This window comes from Protopterus annectens, chromosome 13.part0 (assembly GCF_019279795.1).
Source record: "Protopterus annectens isolate FY-2018-M chromosome 13.part0, PAN1.0, whole genome shotgun sequence".
NCBI classification, from domain to species: domain Eukaryota; kingdom Metazoa; phylum Chordata; order Ceratodontiformes; family Protopteridae; genus Protopterus; species Protopterus annectens.
The window spans coordinates 604,350,324-604,368,536 of record NC_056747.1 but is presented as its reverse complement, the minus strand read 5'-3'; the positions used below and the strand labels follow the sequence as shown (position 1 = coordinate 604,368,536).

The following is an 18,213-nucleotide window of genomic DNA, read 5'->3' as shown; positions in this document are numbered from 1 at the left end:
ATTTTCCAGCTGGTGCCTTGCCAATAACCTATCAGATTATCTTCCACTGGTTCTTAAATATTTGTGAGAGTTACTTTCCTTTGACCTTTCTTCTTCCTCTGTTAAGGTTTATTTAGTGACCATTTCAGCATGGTTGCCCATGGATTCTTCCCCTCTCATTTCTGTTTTTTTGGTAAAGCAGTTTCTGAAGAGACTTTTGCTTCCGAGGCTATCAGGAAAATTGGGATCTTAACTTTGTGCTGGGAAATGTAACTGTCTCTCTTTAAACTGGCTCATCAGGCTGATTTAATAGTCATCACATGGAATACTCTACTACTTATTGCTCTGAAATCTGCAAGAAGAGTCTGAGTTGCAAGCTCTCATAGTAGGTGGATCCTAGCTGGTCTTCCATAGAGATAGAACCACATTAAGAACAAATCCCTCCTCTATGTCCAAAGTTTATCTTAAATCAAGCCATCAGTGTTTTAGTGCTCCATCCGGAACTTCAGAACCAGGGAAAAAAGATTCCACATAGTCTGATGTGCATAGTCAGCTGATATACTATCTCAACAGAACTAAGCCCTTTGGGAAAGCAGATCAGCTGTTTATTTCTTTTGATGGGACAAAGAAAGGACAGCCCATGTCAAAACAGACCATTTCAAAATGGTTATCTTCATCTATTTTTGTTATACCATGGCAATTCTATTCCAGGCAGTATCAATACACATTCTAGCAGAGCACTTGAGGAAGCTGAACATTATGGAGATAAAGTACCTGAGACTGGTTCTAGAGTGCACAGTACGTGACAGTTCCTTTTTATTTATTTATTTATTTTTTATTTGAATAGATATTCTTTACTGAAATGCACCTCACATCAGAGATACTGAGAGCTTAAGGTTTGAAAATTTGAAAGAGGTGGTTTGCACTTTTTTAATGTTTACATGATTAGAAGGTTGATCTTCATGGCTATAAGGAGCAGTCTGTGTAGAATGTGTTATACAGGAACATCCTGAGTGGGAGAGTTGTTAGAGGGACAGGGCATGCAACTATGTCACTAGCGATCCAGGTGTAGGAATGTATCCAATTAGCTGGAGAGCTGGAGGAGGAGGCAATGCTGATTTTTTTTTCCCATCTAAGTTGGGGGACTTGTTCAGTGGATCCCACCTTAGGAGAACCCTAGCAGAAAATGGAAGGCTTCCTACATCCTGCAGTCTATTCAATGGGATGAATGATGATTGATATCTTATGAGGGCGAGCAGTGAAACATATATGCCAGTGTTATGTCACTGCACAAACAGGAAGTAAAAAGAATGTGTAGGTTCATGGAATATCCCTTTCAGGTATCTTGTACCTAAGGAGGGGTTACAGTGTAACTTGAAGTGCTAGGGATGAAATTGATAGCAGTTATTATATTCCAAAAAAATAAATAAATAAAAAAATAAAAACTGGTTAGAGAGGGCCTCTGAATTTTTTTTTTTTGAAGAAAATTCAGAGTGGGGCCCTAGTGTCTGAATCGTATATCACAGATACTACAACTAAAATACTCATCAAATCATATTTTATATTTTTCACTTTCTTTTTTCTACATATTTGTCTTTCATGATTTATTTGTGTGTGTGTGTGTGTGTGTGTGTGTGTGTGTGTGTGTGTATGTGTGTGTGCATGGGCATGTGTGTAGTTGTGTTCTTGTTTTTCATACCCATTAATTTTCTATTTTCTCAACTCCCTCATGCGAACTTATGGCAAAACATACCTCTTAACTATGCAGTCTGACATCATGAAAAGCGGCTAAGCTCCATAGGCCCATTGCAAAGGATTTTGAATTATCCTCAACCTTGTCCAGTAGCTTTACTTTGTGGTTGCAGTAAACAGTCCGCCATTGAGGCTTAAACTTGGATGCCTATTGGTTCTCTTCAGTAAGATACCCTTGTCTAGATGGATAAGCATCCCTTTACAGTATATATTAAAAAATTGCATTGATCCTTTTTAGGATTCGAGCTTTAAGAATTACTGAACACTAACTGAATAAATATCTCATCAAGTTTGCCTGCAGTAGAGCAAGTCAGTGAACTGATTTGTTTTTATCTTTTTTTTTCAGGAACATGCCTTTGAAAGCAGCCAGAAATACAAAGAAGGAAAGTACATCATTGAGTTAGCTCACATGATTAAGGATAATGGCTGGGAATGAAGAAAGTGGCAACAGCAACAAAAACGAGTGAGAGAGAGAGAGTGGCCTAGAGCTGTCCAGCTATCCGAGTTCCAGAATGTGAGAGAGAGTAGCTGCGTGCATGACTAAATACATTTGGAGGCCAGGTGTTCAGAGCACCCTGATGACCTTCTCTGACATGTCAGCAACTGGCCTTTCTATTTCTATCTCTGTCTCCTTTTGCTTTCTATCTCTTTGTGAGCTGAGTCCCTGGTTATACCTGCTCTGTTCTACTTTCAGCTGAAAGAACGAGCACCAGTATAGAACAACATTCCACTTCCTTATATTCTTCTAACTGTGTTCTTGAATCTGTGTTTGGTGACATGGACTGAATAGCTTTGCTGGCTAAGCATGTATATGAAAGGAGAATAGAACAGGGGCGAAAACAAAAGTTTGAAGGAGAAAATGGGTAGGCCAAATGAAATGCTGCTGTTGGCTTCAGTCCTAGTTTGTTGAGCCTTAGGAGTTTCTGGTTTATTTGCAGCAGTTGGGCCTTGTTAAAACTTTTGCTAGGAACATAAAGTAGTTATCACCAAAGTTTTTCCCATTTGTTTACAGATACCGATATTAAGTCACATTGCAGTGTGTTCTAACACAGAAGGTAAACTAGCATTACATCTTCCATCAAAATGCCCTGCAGTACTGTTTCTGTGTAGCAAAGGAATATAAAAGTCTCCCAAATATCATTTTTGATAGACGCAAAGTGGACGTTAACCCAGTTCAAAAAAAGAAGGGATAGGGACATCTGCTGCAAAGAAATTATTCACCATTTTTGCTGTACCACAAAATTGTTCAAGCAGTGTTTTGCGTAGGGAAAATGACTCTTTGCTTTTAAATGAATTTCTAGAGTGAAATATGAAAAGAAAATCAGTAGTCCAACTATGACATTTTCAGCCATTATGTTAATATCTCATAGTGAGAGAAGTACAGAATTTTATTTCTGTATTTCCATAGAGTATGTAATGAGTCAACTGTCAAGATTATTTTGTACAATGATAAATTATTGGGAGAAAAGTCGACAGCCCTTTAGCAGTGTTGCTGGTAATGAAGGTAACTCCAGAGCGGTATAGATTTCTTTACTTCCACAATGTTATAGGTATCTGAGAGAGACTGTGGTAATTGTATCAGATATGTGCAGCAAAAATTCTAAACAGTAACACCATTACAAGGAAGGGCAGATGCAAAAACAAATCTAAGAAATAAACATCAAATATAGAATTAATCCAACAACTGGGCATTTGTTTTTTTTTTTATTTATTTTGTTGCATACCTTATTTTGTAAAATGCATGCAACTTTTACATCATCAAATATGATAACCCATTTCTGAGAATCCTTGTTCATTTTTGGAACAGTATTTAAATTCCTGATGCCTTGTAGTAAAACATGACACATGCCTCTTTTTGGCATACTGCTTGCTGTTTTCACCTACAGTCAGAGTAAAATGGCATTATAATTAACCCTCTAGGGACTGTTTGTTAAAAGTTTGATTTAACTGGTGTTGGGGAGTTTCATTGAGGACCACCCCACCCCTGCTGTAACTGCATTAAATAGTGAATGTATTACTTTTCTGTAGCTAAAATGCTTCTGATTTAAAGGGCAGCATGATGTCAGGGTTTTCTGTCAACAAAATGCATTTCATTTCCTTTAATTCAATTCTGAGACTGCCACATAAAGAGAAAACGGAGTATGTCACAGGTTTCTCCCCAGCAGTTTTCTTGCACATCATTCTGAGTCTTAGTCAAATTAAATTTTGTTTGGAATTTATCATTTAAACTGGGAAGGTTAGTTGCATTTTAGACATTTATGAGCCTGATTATGCAAAATAAGTATTTAGGCCATTTAAAATAGCTGTATTGTTAGTAGACAGTTTCAAACCTACATACTAAATGTAAGTCAGTATTTTAATGTGTATTATCAGTCCCAGATGACCACCTTCACACATGAAGTGGAAAATGTGTTTGGGAAGTGTGCTTCTGAGTCCGAATAAAAATCACTAAATAAGCTATTTTTCAACCTTAACTTTCACACATAATTTAAAATGCAGTTTAAAAGATAGCCACTGACAAAAATCAAGTGATACCTTTGCCCTCCTTCCCAGAGACAGTCAAAGTAGGAAATGAATGTGGTATCATTAAAAATCAATGTAGAGCTAAATTACTATAGTAAAGGTTATTCTCACTGCAGTACATTTTTTATCTGTATAGAATTACATCGGGGAGCTGACAATTTTGGCAAAATGAAATCTTGTACCATGGCAGCCCCCACCACCAAATCAGGCTTTTAGGAAATAGCAAATAATGAGATAACAGTAACCACATATAGTGATACAGAGACATTAGTACTGCTGAAAATATCACGCTGTGATTAAAAATATATGCGTTTTTAGTTACAAAAACAAATCACTGCTATTGAATTTCATTTAACTGGGTAGGTAAAATATTGCAGTATTGTAAAGCAATTCTCTTAGCAGTTTAACATGGCTTATTTTGGTAATTCTTGTTCTACACTTACCGATAACTTGACAGTGTTGACGGTTTTAGCATTAGGCTTCAGCCTGAAATGAAAGTTATTGCCTTAACTTATTAATTAAAAGAATCTGCCTTGTTATAGAAGTGAGAATCTGAAGAAAAAAATTGTTATAAAATGTGTTTTACTAGTTATGGCATGCTATAATAAGGTGGATACTCTTATATAAGCTTGAAAGGTGAACCTTGGCATCCATTTTGAGAGTACATAATTAAGCTGGGTTATGATCTGATAGATCCCATCACAGTTATGTGTCAGTAATGCAGTAGGTAACACACCTGCCTTTGGTGCTGGAAGACCAGAAGGTTTGGGTTCTATTCCCACTCCAGGCGATTGCATTGCTGACATTGCAGTTCAACTTTGTGAGCGTCCTGCAGATTTAGAAAGTCACTAGTGTAACCGCTTTTGCACTATCATGCATTTACTGATTGATGAAATTCTGATGTCTAGCATTAATGTCTGGTTGTAATCATCCTTAATTTATAGGGCAGGAAAAAGAAGACAGTGAAGACATTGCAACAACACAGGGGCAGGTATGTGATATGGTGTGTGTGTGTGTGTGTGTGTGTGTGTGTGTGTGTGTGTGTGTGTGTGTGTGTGTGTGTGTGTGTGTGTGTGTGTGTGTGTGTGTGTGTGTGTGTAGGAGAGAGAGAATGGTGGGGGTGCCCGTGCTGACATGATACATTGGCCACCACTGTTAACTACCACAGGAAAGTGCTCATCTGTACTTGCAGTAATTAACAGTGATTCAGAGACATGCAAATTACCTGATAGAGGTTACTTCAGATAACACTACAGCTGCCAGTTCATATTACTTATTAATGCCAAAGTTTATTTTTAATAGGACACTGTATTGCTTGTGTGATAGAACACAGGCAAAAAAAATGTATATTCTGTATGAAAAGTAGGCCCTTCAGTGTTTAAGTATAGCTGATGAATGATGAAGTCATTGTGACGAAAGCGCTTATCCTTTAATGAATTTTCGGTGTTATTTTAAATAAATACTGTTTTACATATTTTTGGGGACTAGTTATTGGCAACGTTAGCAGCTTCTTGTTTCACCTGCAAACTACCACATAGGTGGTAGTCCCCTAAATACGGAAAACGTAATAAGGGATCTGGGGACCCAAGTAGATAGTAATCTCTCCTTTGATAATCACATTGCCAAAGTGGTTAGAAAATCCTTCTACGTGGCCCACCTAATCACAAAAGGGTTTTCATCCAGATCAAAAGAGGTCATTGTGCCCCTCTACTCATCACTCATCAGACCCATCATAGAGTACAGTGCCCCATTTGGGATGTACCTTACAAGACACCTGCAACAGCTGGAAAGACCACAGAAGTACCTCACCAAGAGGATCACTGGCCTCAAATAGGTGCCCTTTGCAGCTTGACTGAAGAAACTCCAGCTGTACTCGGTTGCATACTGCCTGCTCAGAGGTGATCTCTGCCTGACATACAAGGCCATGTCCAACCCAGAATTGATGGACATCCTCCACCTAAAGAAAACCTTATCCCCTCGAGCCACATGCTCTAGGGATCTAAACCTCATCACAACAATAAATAGGACGTGCCGGAGGGATAGATTCCTGTCCCAGAGACTTCCCATACTTTGGAACAAGATCTCAATCTACATTAGGCAGAGCTCCTTGCTAACACTCTTCAAGAGAAACCTTGACGAGTGGATGGGAAATAGAAAGTTTACCTCAGGGATCACTTCAGTGGCTTTGCTTGACAGAGGCACAGGGCACTAATCTAAGGGGGCGGTGAAAGCCAACACATTCTGGCTAGGCTTATAAATGCCTTCAGGCAGATAACCTAGTACCTACCTATGAACCTATGAAAATGCTTGTTTAAAAAACCTGTATGTAAATGCTTTTTGCTATTTTTGTGTCTACATCATCACCATCATCAACCCCTTTTTCCCCTTTTCTACATGGAGTCGGGATGTCTTGTTAACTTGCGCCATCTTGCTTGATTCCATGCCACACTCCTGCCTTCTTCATCACTCATGCCTGACTATTGCAGATCTTCTTTCACACAATCTATTCACCTTTTTGCTGGATGCCCTTGTTTTCTCTTACCTTCTTCCTGTCTGCCCCAAATCGTCTTCACTAGATCATCTTCTGCTTTTGCACTTGTGCCCAAACTGCAGTAATCTGTTCTGTTTGATTCTATCTGCAATTGGAGCTACTTTGGTTTCTGCACTTATGTCCTCATTTCTTTGCCTGTCCCACAGTGTGCATTCTGCCACCATTCTCAGGCACTTCATTTCCATCACCTCTAACCTCTTCATCTGCTCTGCCTTTACTGCCCAGGTTTCTGTGTCACACAGTAGTACTGGTCACACCACTGTTTCGTACATCTTACTTTTCAGCTTATTTGCAATTCTTCTGTCATATACTACACTTGACACTATGCCAGTTGACTGCAGCCCCTCTGATTCTAGCTTTGATTTCTTCATTCAGACTTCTTCTCACCCACCCCTCCCAGATACTTGAAGCTAGTTACCTGTTCCACTATCTTCCCTTCTACTTAATTTCTCAGCTTTTTCTAATTCCCCCAATTCGCTGCCATTACCACTGTCTTATCTGTACTTAATTACATCCCATGTGCCTTTAGTTTTGCATTTCATTTCCCTGTCCTTTGCTGAAGTTCTGTCCCAGAGTCTGTCTGTAATACCACATTGTTTTCTTACAGCAACTTTGTTGATCTGTCCCCTCTGGCCTGTTTGCTAATGTAGTCCATCACCAGCGTGAACAGCGATGGGCTCAGAGCTGAACCCTGGTGCACAACCACTACCACACTCGCCCAACTGTGAGACCGAAAACTGTTCATACTTGAATCATTGGGTCCTTGTACATAGCCTGCACTAATTCTACCAATGTTTCTGGGACTTCAAACCACCACAGTACTGCCCAAATCAGTTTTCTTGGGACCTTGTCATATGCTTTCTCCAAGTCCAGAAATGCCAGATAGACTTTTCCCTCATCTCTAGCTTCTACTAAACTATCTGTCTCATTGCGAACATTAGGTCGGTTGTGCTGCATCCTTATTTGAATCAGAACTGCTCATCTCCCATCTTTCTACTCCTCTGAATATTCATTTATCAGTCACCCTCAACAGAACTTTCATGCAATGTGACAGGGGTTTGATACCTCTAAACTGCCACCAGTTGTGGATGTCACCTTTGTTCTTGTACACTGGCACAAGTATGCTTATTCTCCAGTTATCTGGGATATGCCTTTCTCTCCATACTGCTGTGAGTACCCTCAGGAACCATTTCTCCCCTACCTCATCCAGTATCATTATCATATCTGCTGTGATCTCATCTGAGCCCGCTGCTTTTCCTGACTTAATTTTCTTTAGTGCTATTCTTACTTCTTCTAGAGTAGACTCCTCTTCTTCTTCTTTCATTGTAGACTGTGTCTGGGGCAGTACAGCTTCTGTGGGGTTTTCTTCATTCAGAACCTGCCGGAAGTACTCTTTTCATCTGTCTTTGATGTCCTGTGAACTGGTGAGCAAGTTGTTGCTGGCATCCATTATGAAGGGTGTCTGACTGTCTTCATAGGTAGGTACTAGGCTATTGCCCTAGGGCCTATATAAGCCTAGCCAAAAAATGTACCCTGGCTTTCGCCACCCAAGAAAATTATTTTCCTGTGCCCCTGTCGAGCAGAGCCACAGAAGTGATCCCTGGGGTGAATTTCCCATTTCCCATCCAGTCATCAAGATTTTTCTTGAAGAGTGCTAATGAGGAGCTCTGTTTGACATAGATAGGTAGTCTGTTCCAGAGTATGGGAAATCTCTGGGACAGGAATCTATCCCGCCACCATGTTCTGCTTATTGTGGTGACAAGGTTTAGGTCCCTAGAGAGTGTAGCTCGGAGGGATTGGGATTTCTTTAAGTGGAGCATGTCCAACAGCTCTGGGTTTGACATAGCTTTGTATGTTAGGCAGAGATCGCCCCTGAGTAGGCGATATGCGATGGAGTAAAGCTGTAGTTTTTTGAGACTGTCTGCATAGGGCATCTGTTTGAGGCCAGTAATCCTCTTTGTGAGGTATTTCTGTAGTCTTTCCAGTTGTTGTAGATGTCTTGTGAGGTACATACCAAAAGGGGTGTTGTACTCTATAATGGGTCTAATGAGTGATGAGTAGAGGGGAACAATGACCTCTTTTTTTCTGGATGAGAATCCTTTTGTGATGAGATGAGCCACGTAGCAGGATTTCCTGACCACTGTGGCGATGTGATTATCAAAGGAGAGACTACTGTCCACCTGTGTCCCAAGGTCTCATCACATTTTCGGCATTAAGTAGATTACCAGCTATGTGGTAGTTCATGGGTACAGCGTTTTTACCAAAGGGGATGACAATACACTTTTTGGCATTGAGCTTCAGGCCATGGCTTTGCCTTCTCCATCTTTCTGTTTTTGCCTTAAAACCTAATATAGTTTCTTTCTGAGATCTACTGCCTTACTTTCCAGAAGGTGGTAGAGTGCCTCTGATGCCTCCTTTCTTAGCTTCTTTGTTAGCCAGCCATCTTTGATAGCTCCCTCATTTTTTTCTGCACTCCCCCTTTCTTTTGATGGCTTCGTGGACTTCTGCATTCCGCCACCTGCTTTCCTTATGTATCTTATTTCCATACCTGACTTGGCCACATATTTGTTCTGTAGTCCTCACACATGCTTTTTTGAGGCACTGCTATTCTTCTTTAATTCCACCTATTTCCTCCTTTTCTTAGGGTGCTAGAGCTCTTTGTTATTCCTTAAACTGTTTCACTTTCTCTCCAATCAGCTTCCTAGTATTCATTCTGGTCTCTGTTGACCTTAGAGCCTTTTCTGGCCTCCACTTGCAGCTGATTGTGGCAACCATTGGTAATGCTTTAGGCCGACTGTTTACTTAGTATGACTTTGCAATCACTGACTTTGCAATCACTGATTCTACCCCAGTGCCCTTTCCTTACTAGGAAGACGTCTACCTGAGTTGCATGTTTGCCACTCTTGTATGTGATCTTGTGACTGTCACTCTTTCTGAACTGTGTGTTGGCTGCTATCAAGCCATTTCCCAGACAGAAGTCTAGAATGACCTTTTTTCTTTATTTTTGTTGCTCCACCCACGTGGACTCGGACAGTCCTCATATCCGGTTCTGTCTGTCCCAATATTTGCATTCAGGTCACTCATTATCAACACCAGTTCATGCTGTCCTGCTTTTTCAAGTAGGTCCTGCAACTACTGTCTGAATATGCACTCTTTTCCTCACTATCACAACCCTGTTGTGGAGTATAGGCTGAGATTATGAATACTACCCTATCATTAGGCTGGAGTCTGATTGCCATGAGTCTGTCATTAATTCTGATGACATATCTCACTGTCTTCTGAAGCCTCTCTTTCACCACAATTCCCACACCATTTCTAGCCTGTCCTCCTCTTGAGTAGTAGACTCTGTATCCCAAGCCAAGTGGTGTTGCTGCACTGCCCTTCTATCTTGTCTCTTGGATACATAGGATGTCCAGCCTCCTCTGTACCATCAAGTCATCCACTTCAAGTTCAGTTTCTGCATTGCTATGTAAAATAATTGCATTTTGGAGAGGATACTGGGATTTTGTTTTTTTAATTTTTACCATAAAACTTGACTTGGATGGTCACATGCTTTACCAGCTTGAGCAGGCACTGCTACCAGTCTTGCTGTTACTATTTTTGGCTGAACCATGGAGCAAATATTTATCTCCTTGGTTCTTCCTTTCCCTGTCTGAAAGAAGTATATGTCCTGGATGTCTTTGATCAGGCCAGCTCTATCACTACCTCTGCAACCAATGGGTGACTCTGCTGTGCCCAAAGTGGATTTCTCGGACCACTCATCATTGCTTCTTAGTCCCTCTGGTGTAGTACCTGCAGCACTAAAGTCCAAGAATTACTCATTTCCTCTGTGGCTGTTTATTAGCCTTTACTAGGCAAGGGAGAACCACTCTTGCCAGGGGAGGTAGTGAAAAAAAGATTTACTCCTTAGCCAAGTTAGATGCTTGTTTCCTGGAATTAGTACCCTGACATGGGTCAGTCTTTTTCCAGGATGTTTCCCAAGAAAACAAAACCAATGAGGCAGGGATCAAATGACAAACTCACCACCATAGCAGGTATAAGCAAGTAAAATCTGAGGGTAATGCTACTCAATGCTAGAAGTCTAAACCTCAAAATGCACTCACTCAAGGCACTCCTTAAAATGGAGAACATCGACATCTGTGCAGTGACGGAGACCTGGTTCAAGGCTCCAGAGAGCACCCTTGCATTACCAGGCTATAACTCATACCACACCTTTCGGCCACCTAAACTGGACTGAAACACTAAAGGAGGATGCGTGTCCATATTCATTAAGGATATCCACACCTCCAGGCTAGTTGCTCAACATAATGCATCCGAAATTATCCAAGTGCAACTAACACTGGGCAAGACTGCAATCCAGGTTATAGCTTGTTACAGATCCCCCGCCATGCCCCAGGATGCCCACTCCATGTTTCTTCATATACTGGGTAATATTAAGGTACAGCCCAATACCCTAATAATGGGCAATTTTTAACTACCCCCACCATCAACTGGGAAAACTACTCATGTACTAACTCATTTGCTCAACACTTTCTGTAATTCATAAATTCCAACGCCCTGGATCAGCTTGTCCATACTCCCACCAGGGGCAACAATATTCTGGACCTGGTCATTACCAATATGGGCAACCGATGTTCCATGCCAGAAGTCAACTCCTCGCTGGTCAGATCCGACCACAAGCTAACCACCCTAGACATCAATATCCCGCCCCAACCCCCATTAAGGAAACCACCATAAAAAAACTTCTCCAAAGGCCAACTTCATGCTTCTTAAGACAGAAGCGGCAAGCTTCACGACACCCATACAGACAGAAAATAGAGGTACAACTGCTGAATCCTATACAAATGGACTGTATAAACACATACATGAGTGTATGGATCATGCCATCTCCAGCAGAACCAAGATGCTATCCTCCAAAAAAAGGAAGCCACTATGGTGGTCCCCTGCCATAAACAAACTCTACAACAGAAGGAAGAAGCTGTTGCAAAAAATAGTAAAATCCCCTGATTGCAGGAACTCCCTGGTCAGCCTCGGAATGAAGCTGAGATCCCTCATAAAATCCTCCAAAGCTAGTTACGAAAATAAAATCGCCACTGATTCTAAAGACAACCACAAAGCATTCTACATCTATGTCAAGAATCTTAATGGCGACACTCAAATCTGCTCTGAGCCACAGCACAATGGCACTAGATATACAGAACCAACTGATATTGCCAACATCCTGGCAGATAGGTTCAGTGCAAACTTCACCCTCTCTCACCCCCCAAAGGGCCCATCACTATACCAGAAGAATGCAAAGCCCCTGTAATCACAGCTGCACAAGTAAAGCCCACACTCTCCAAAGCCAAGAACACAGCATCCATGGGACCTGACAACATCCCAGGTTGCATTCTGCATGAGCTACAGAACAAACTGGCACCCCCACCTAAGTACCATGTTCAGTCATAGCCTCACTTCAGGCTTTGTGCCTACTGAATAGCACACAGCGATGATTATCCCACTCCACAAAGGGGGAGCCACCACAGACCCTGGGAACTACCACCCAATTAACCTGACAAGCCTGGTCTGCAAGGCCATGGAACGTATCGTCTTGGAGCTTATAAACAAGGACATAGGTAACCTCCAAACTCTGGACCCCACTTAGTTTGGGTTTGTAAAAGGTAGGCCATGTCTCCTAAACCTGATTGATTTCTTTGAAGCAGTCACCAGAGCCGAGGAAGAGGGTAAGGTGGTGCACACACCCTATCTTGACCTCGTTAAGGCATTTGACACCATCCCCCACTCTGGAATTATAGATAAACCCACTAGACTGGGCATAAATCCCTATGTTACAAAATGGGTGGCCAACTGGCTCACTGACAGAACCCACACAGTGAAAGTAGCTGACTCCAAATCCAACTTCAGACCAGTGACAAGTGGAGTACCACAGGGCTCAGTCCTGGGTCCTGTCCTGTTTGGCATTTACTTCTCATAAGTCCAGGCTAATACAGCAGATCTTTGGCTAACAAAGTTCGCAGATGACTGCAAACTAGGTGCCTTAATAGAATCACTTAATGATGTGGACATTCTACAAAGGGGCTTCACTGAGACTGATGCCTGGTGTCAAAGTCGTGGCCTCAAGCTCAATGCCAAGAAGTGCATTGTCATCCTCTTTGGGAAAAACTCTGTACCCATGAACTACCACATAGGCAATAGCCTACTAAACACCGAAAGTGTGATAAGAGACCTTGGGACACAGGTGGACAGTAGTCTCTCCTTTGATAATCACATTGCCACAGTAGTCAGGAAATCCTTCTATGTGGCACACCTCATCACAAAGGGGTTCACCTCCAGAAAAAAAGAGGTCATTGTACCTGTCTAGTCATCCCTCATCAGACCCATTATAGGGTACAACACCCCATTTGGCATGTACCTCGCAAGACATCTACAACAACTAGAAAGGCCACAGAAATACCTCACTAAGAGGATTACCAGCCTCAAACAGATGCCATATGCAGACCGTTTCAAAAAACTCCAGCTCTACTCCGTCGCTTATCGCCTACTCAGAGGCAACCTCTGCCTAACATGCAAAGCCATGTCAAACCCAGATCTGTTAGACATGCAACATTTAAAGAAGCCCCCATCCCTCCAAGCCACACACTCTAGGGATCTAAACCTTGCCACCACAATAAATAGAACATGCTGGAGGGATAGATTCTTGTCCCAGAGACTTCCCATGCTTTGGAACAGACTACCCACTCATGTCAAGCAAAGCTCCTCATTAGCCCTCTTTAAGAAAAATATCGACAATTGGATGGGAAATATGAAGTTCACCTCTGGGATCATTTCTGTGGCTCTGTTAGACAGTGGCGCATGAAAATAACTTTCTTGGGTGGTGAAAGCCAGGGAACTTTTTTGACTAGGCTTATATAGGCCCCAGGGCCAATAGCCTAGTACCTACCTCTGAACCTAGGAATCTATATGACTTCTCTTGTTGTCCGTCGTGAACAGAGGAGAGTTAATGGGGACTTCTAGATTGCTTCTAGCCTTAAATATTATTATTATTATTATTATTATTTCTGTTTCTCCGGTGACTGTTGCTCCGTTTTCTCTCTCTCCTTTTTTTTTTTATTGTAAAAAAAAAAAAAAAAGTTTTGGGGCAGTTTATACCAACAGAAAAAAGTCCGGGCGACTGGACCTTTTTCTGTTGGTATATTGTGGGATTTACAACGGGCACGCTGGTTGGGCTGGCCAATAAGTGTACACGTTTTAGAATATTAATAGGGAGGAATTGTATAATTACATATATCCCTTGGGTCTCCACTACAGGAGGTTTTAGGTATTACACAGTGAAGACTCTAGCTTGGCTGAATCTTTCTTGCAGTTTTTACTTAATGGTTTATGTAATTGTTTATCCTTTGCTTAGATGATATTAGGATATTTTGCAGGTTCCATAATTTTTATGGGCATCAGACTGGGATTTAAGTCTTGTGATTTTTCTAAAGTATAGCAAAACAACCCAGTTATGTTATACTGATGAGGTCACAAAAAGTCTGAAACATTGCATGTCTTTATCTTGTAGGATTTGGCTTTATTGACTTGTATGTACCCATAAATACTTAAAAAGTAAAAAATCATGGGCATTCAGAAACCATATAGCTGAAATACTGGCATGCCCTTAAGGGATTATTTACATATATCGCATGGACCTCCACTACAGGAACTTTACAGTACTGCACAGTGAAGATTCAAGCTTGGCTGAGTCTTTTTACAGTGTTATTTCTCATTGTTTTATGACTGATTCCTAGTCAGAACAGCAGGGAGTGGAAGGGAAGTATTGGTCTTCAGCATTTCTTCTTAAGCTGAAGTTTGTCTTTCTTAGGAACGTGTTTCTTTATATTTCCCTCCCAGTGTAGTTTTGTTTTCTGAAACTGTAGCAAATTGAAAGATTTGGTTCATTGGGAACATACTGAAATTCCAATATCCCCCCCAAAAATTCTTATGACTTAGTTATAACTTTATTTTTCTCTGCTTGTAACTGGCTGTACTGTTTTATCAGCTCTGGAGGATGTTTTTTCCCAGGTTTGTATGTCTGACAGTCAACCCCAAAAGTCTGGTAGGTTATATATAGTGCCTCAGACACTTGAATAGCCTTTTCCTTTCTTATCCCACATCTGATAATGCAGTTTTCTTCTTATCAAAGCCATCTAGCCATTTGGGACTATTTTTTTCCACTTCTGCTGTTTTATCCTTCAGAAGATGAAACTGTCTGGCTCATATATTAAAAAGGAATTTTTTTTTGCTGATTTATTTTGAGAATATGAGAAAATTAACTGTTAACATTTTTTCTTTAGAGGTTAAAATCTCATTAAACAACTGATGTTATGTTGTCCTATCTCACATTCATTCTTGATGGTTGGGTTCGGATCCGAGCATCGGTTTGAACTTGGCCACATACTAAAGCTCGAGAGCTTTCACTGGCTCGAGGCTACACCCTATCCCAAGATACCTAGCAACAGTTACCCAGATCTCGTTTACCACTTGCTGCTTCGGGATTGCTTTTTCTGAAATTTAGCTTCTTGCTAAACAAATCCATTTAAGTTAGAGGATTTCTTTTTGCCCCCTTCCTGCTTAGCCCATTTTTAGTTAGAGGGCTCCCCTTTCCTCTTATTTCCTTAAACTTTGAAGGTTTCGCTGTTTAAGTTAGATGCGTCTCCTCAAGTTAGAGGAGTCTGTCGTTTAACTTAGAGATCTCTTCTCTAACTCTCTCTTTTTTTCTATTTAAAAAAAAAAAAAGCTTTGGTCTTTCTCTCTTCCTGTGTTGGTTTTGTTTATTGAGTCAGACTATACTTTATAGTGTGTCTTTTTTGTACTGGTTTTGACTAACTGCTGGTTTGACTAATTGCTGGTTGTGACTAATTACCAGATGTCTAAAGTTCCTACTAAACAGACTAGACAGTCCAGTTTTAAAAAGTGTGATTCTTGTACACAAAAAAAAATGTCTATAACAGATGGACACACTAGCTATGTTTATTGTTTGGGGGCTGTTCACCTGCAGGATTTCTGCTGTATTTGCCATGTCTTTAGTTCAAGGGTCCTGCAGGAACGGAAAAACAAATTAATAGTCAAGGGCTTATTAAAGGGGCCTTTCAAAATGGCTATCGAAGGGAATCAGGCCTCCAAATCTTCTAGCAAGTCCTCAAAAACATCAGCTTCTTCGGGTCCGGTTTCTGAGCCGACGAAGAGACAAAAGAAACAGTGTACTGCGTATCTGAAGTCTGTCAGTTCTGAGAAGGCTAAGTCTCCATCGGTTCCACCTGAGTTATTGGAACCATCTCGGAGCCAAAAAAGGACCCAGTCACTGTTCTTGGAGCCGGTCTGTTCGGTGCCGCAGTCGGTGGTGAGTAGCCACAGATCATCCAACCATTCCTCTCGATCAACCAGAAGCCTATTGGACGATGATGTGGAGCGGGTGGTTAGGAGGTTGCTTCAGACACTGGCCCTTGCAAAAATTCTCTCAAGCCCAGCCCAGAAGGACGTGGATCTGACTACTGAATCTTCCTTACCTTCCATTCCTCCTCCGACTCAGATGAGTTCAGAGCCAGAGTGCCTTGAGATCCTTGTGGTGGAACCATCGGACCCGAAAACCATCCCTGGTGTCTCGGTTCCAAACTCCGCTCTAATCTCATCGATATTGTCTTCCATCAAGGGATCTGGGAGCCGACACTCCCTCATCTGTTCCGGGGGGGAAGAGTCAAATCAGACCCTTGTTGGATCCAACTCTTCCCCTCAAGGCTCTGGCACAGGTGTGTTCGGTGCCCACATCAGCCTCTGAGCCACCATCCTTGGGGCGGGGGAGGCCTCCCGGTTCCTCAGAGCTAGATGCTCCCTTGGGCCAGGATTGTGGTGCCTTTGAGGTGATGAGGAGTGTGCTCTCCCCGAGGCTGCTCCATTCTTGAATCTAGCTACTCTTCCCCCAAAAGGGCCAATGTCAACCTCTACACCATCCCTCCAGCCCAAGATTAGAGAGCCGATGCTTCAGGATGTCCCAATGGGTGAGACACTCTCTTCTGAAACCTCCCCAAAGTATCCCTCTGAGGAGGTCCCTCGGAAGAGAACCTGTAAGAGTAAGCACCTAGACTCCCCTGAGTCTGTCATGTCGGATACGGACTTAGAGGAATCAGAAGGGTCCCCACGGTCACCCTCTGAGGATGTCTCCTTTTCAGACATCTTAGAGATCCTGAAACAGAGAGGTGGCTGGAAGACCCTCTCCCCTTCTGAAGATAAGTCTGTATACCTGAAGGCATTCGGCTCTCAACCCTCCACCTCTTGGGTGTCTCCGCCTTTCAACCAACTCCTTGGTGTAGTCAGTCGAAAGGCGTGGGGCTCTCCAGACTCCGTGGAACCTGTTCCGAGGAGGACCAACAAGTTTATTACTGCCCCAGACGATAAACTATTCTTGACCAGGTGTCCCAGTAGATGCGGCGGACACCAGGAAGGAATTATCTGAAACTTCATCTGTTCATCCAACGAATAAGGAGTCTCGAATGATGGACAGATATGGGAAGCATATGTTCTCTTCAGTGACCTTTACTCTTAGGTCGCTGAACTATTTATCTCATTTTACCCAACTTTAGAGGGATCTCCTGAAAAAGCTAGGAGATCCCTCCAGGATGCTACAGCTGCAGGGGTGCCGGACAAGGTAAGCTGTCAGCTTGCGACTCTAAATTTTGTAGTAAACCCCTCCATGCGTCTCATCGCCTATGCAGCCGATGGAGCGAGTAGGGCAGCAGGCACAGGAATAACTTTGATGAGGCATTCCTGGATGCGCCTTTGCGAGTTTGCTGAACCCTTTAAGTCTTCCTTTATAGACACCCTTTTTGACGGCTCATCTTTGTTTGGCCAAAGGTTAAAGAGACTCTTACCAGATGCAAACAAGATGGCAAAACTCTCTCTGCCGTGGGAGTATGTTTTTCCGTTCTTACCAGGCTTTATCCCAAAGGCCAGAAGGGTGGAAAAATGTGGTTCCAGAAATCCCAAACAGCTTCACTGGATGCACATGGAATTTTCCCCCAGGGGCAGAGGGGAAACAATAATGGAAGACACCGCGCTCATGACAGAGGGGGTCCGTAGAACCAGAGCGACAGAGATACTTTCTCTGGCAGGTCCTACCAGCACTCCTGAAAGGAGGCCTGCTTGTCCACCTCTGGAGGCAGTCGGGAGCAGATTGTCTCTGTACCCAAAGGCCTGGCTCAACATCACTCAAGACAACTGGGTACGGTCGATTATATCCAGGGGATACAACATAACCTTCTCTTCTCCACCACCTCCATCAAGATCAATCCCAGACATCCCACCTTGTCAGAGGGATCAAGCAACCCTAAAAATCTAAAGGTTACTAGAAAAAAAGAGTCATCCAAGAAGTCCCC

General features: G+C 42.2%; 1 protein-coding gene across 2 annotated transcripts in view; it reads left to right on the top strand.

The window, feature by feature from the left end:
• Window positions 1–18,213, top strand: part of YPEL2 (yippee like 2) — a 955,069-nt gene that overhangs the window by 863,567 nt on the left and 73,289 nt on the right. Inside the window, exon 4 of one of the 2 annotated variants that reach the window (XM_044054270.1) lies at window positions 2,078–2,194. In XM_044054270.1, the coding sequence (XP_043910205.1) occupies window positions 2,078–2,167 (90 nt within the window). In that variant the 3' untranslated portion in view covers window positions 2,168–2,194. Of the gene's footprint in view, window positions 1–2,077; window positions 3,408–18,213 lie in introns of those variants that run through there. The other variant, XM_044054271.1, reaches the window with a different exon arrangement.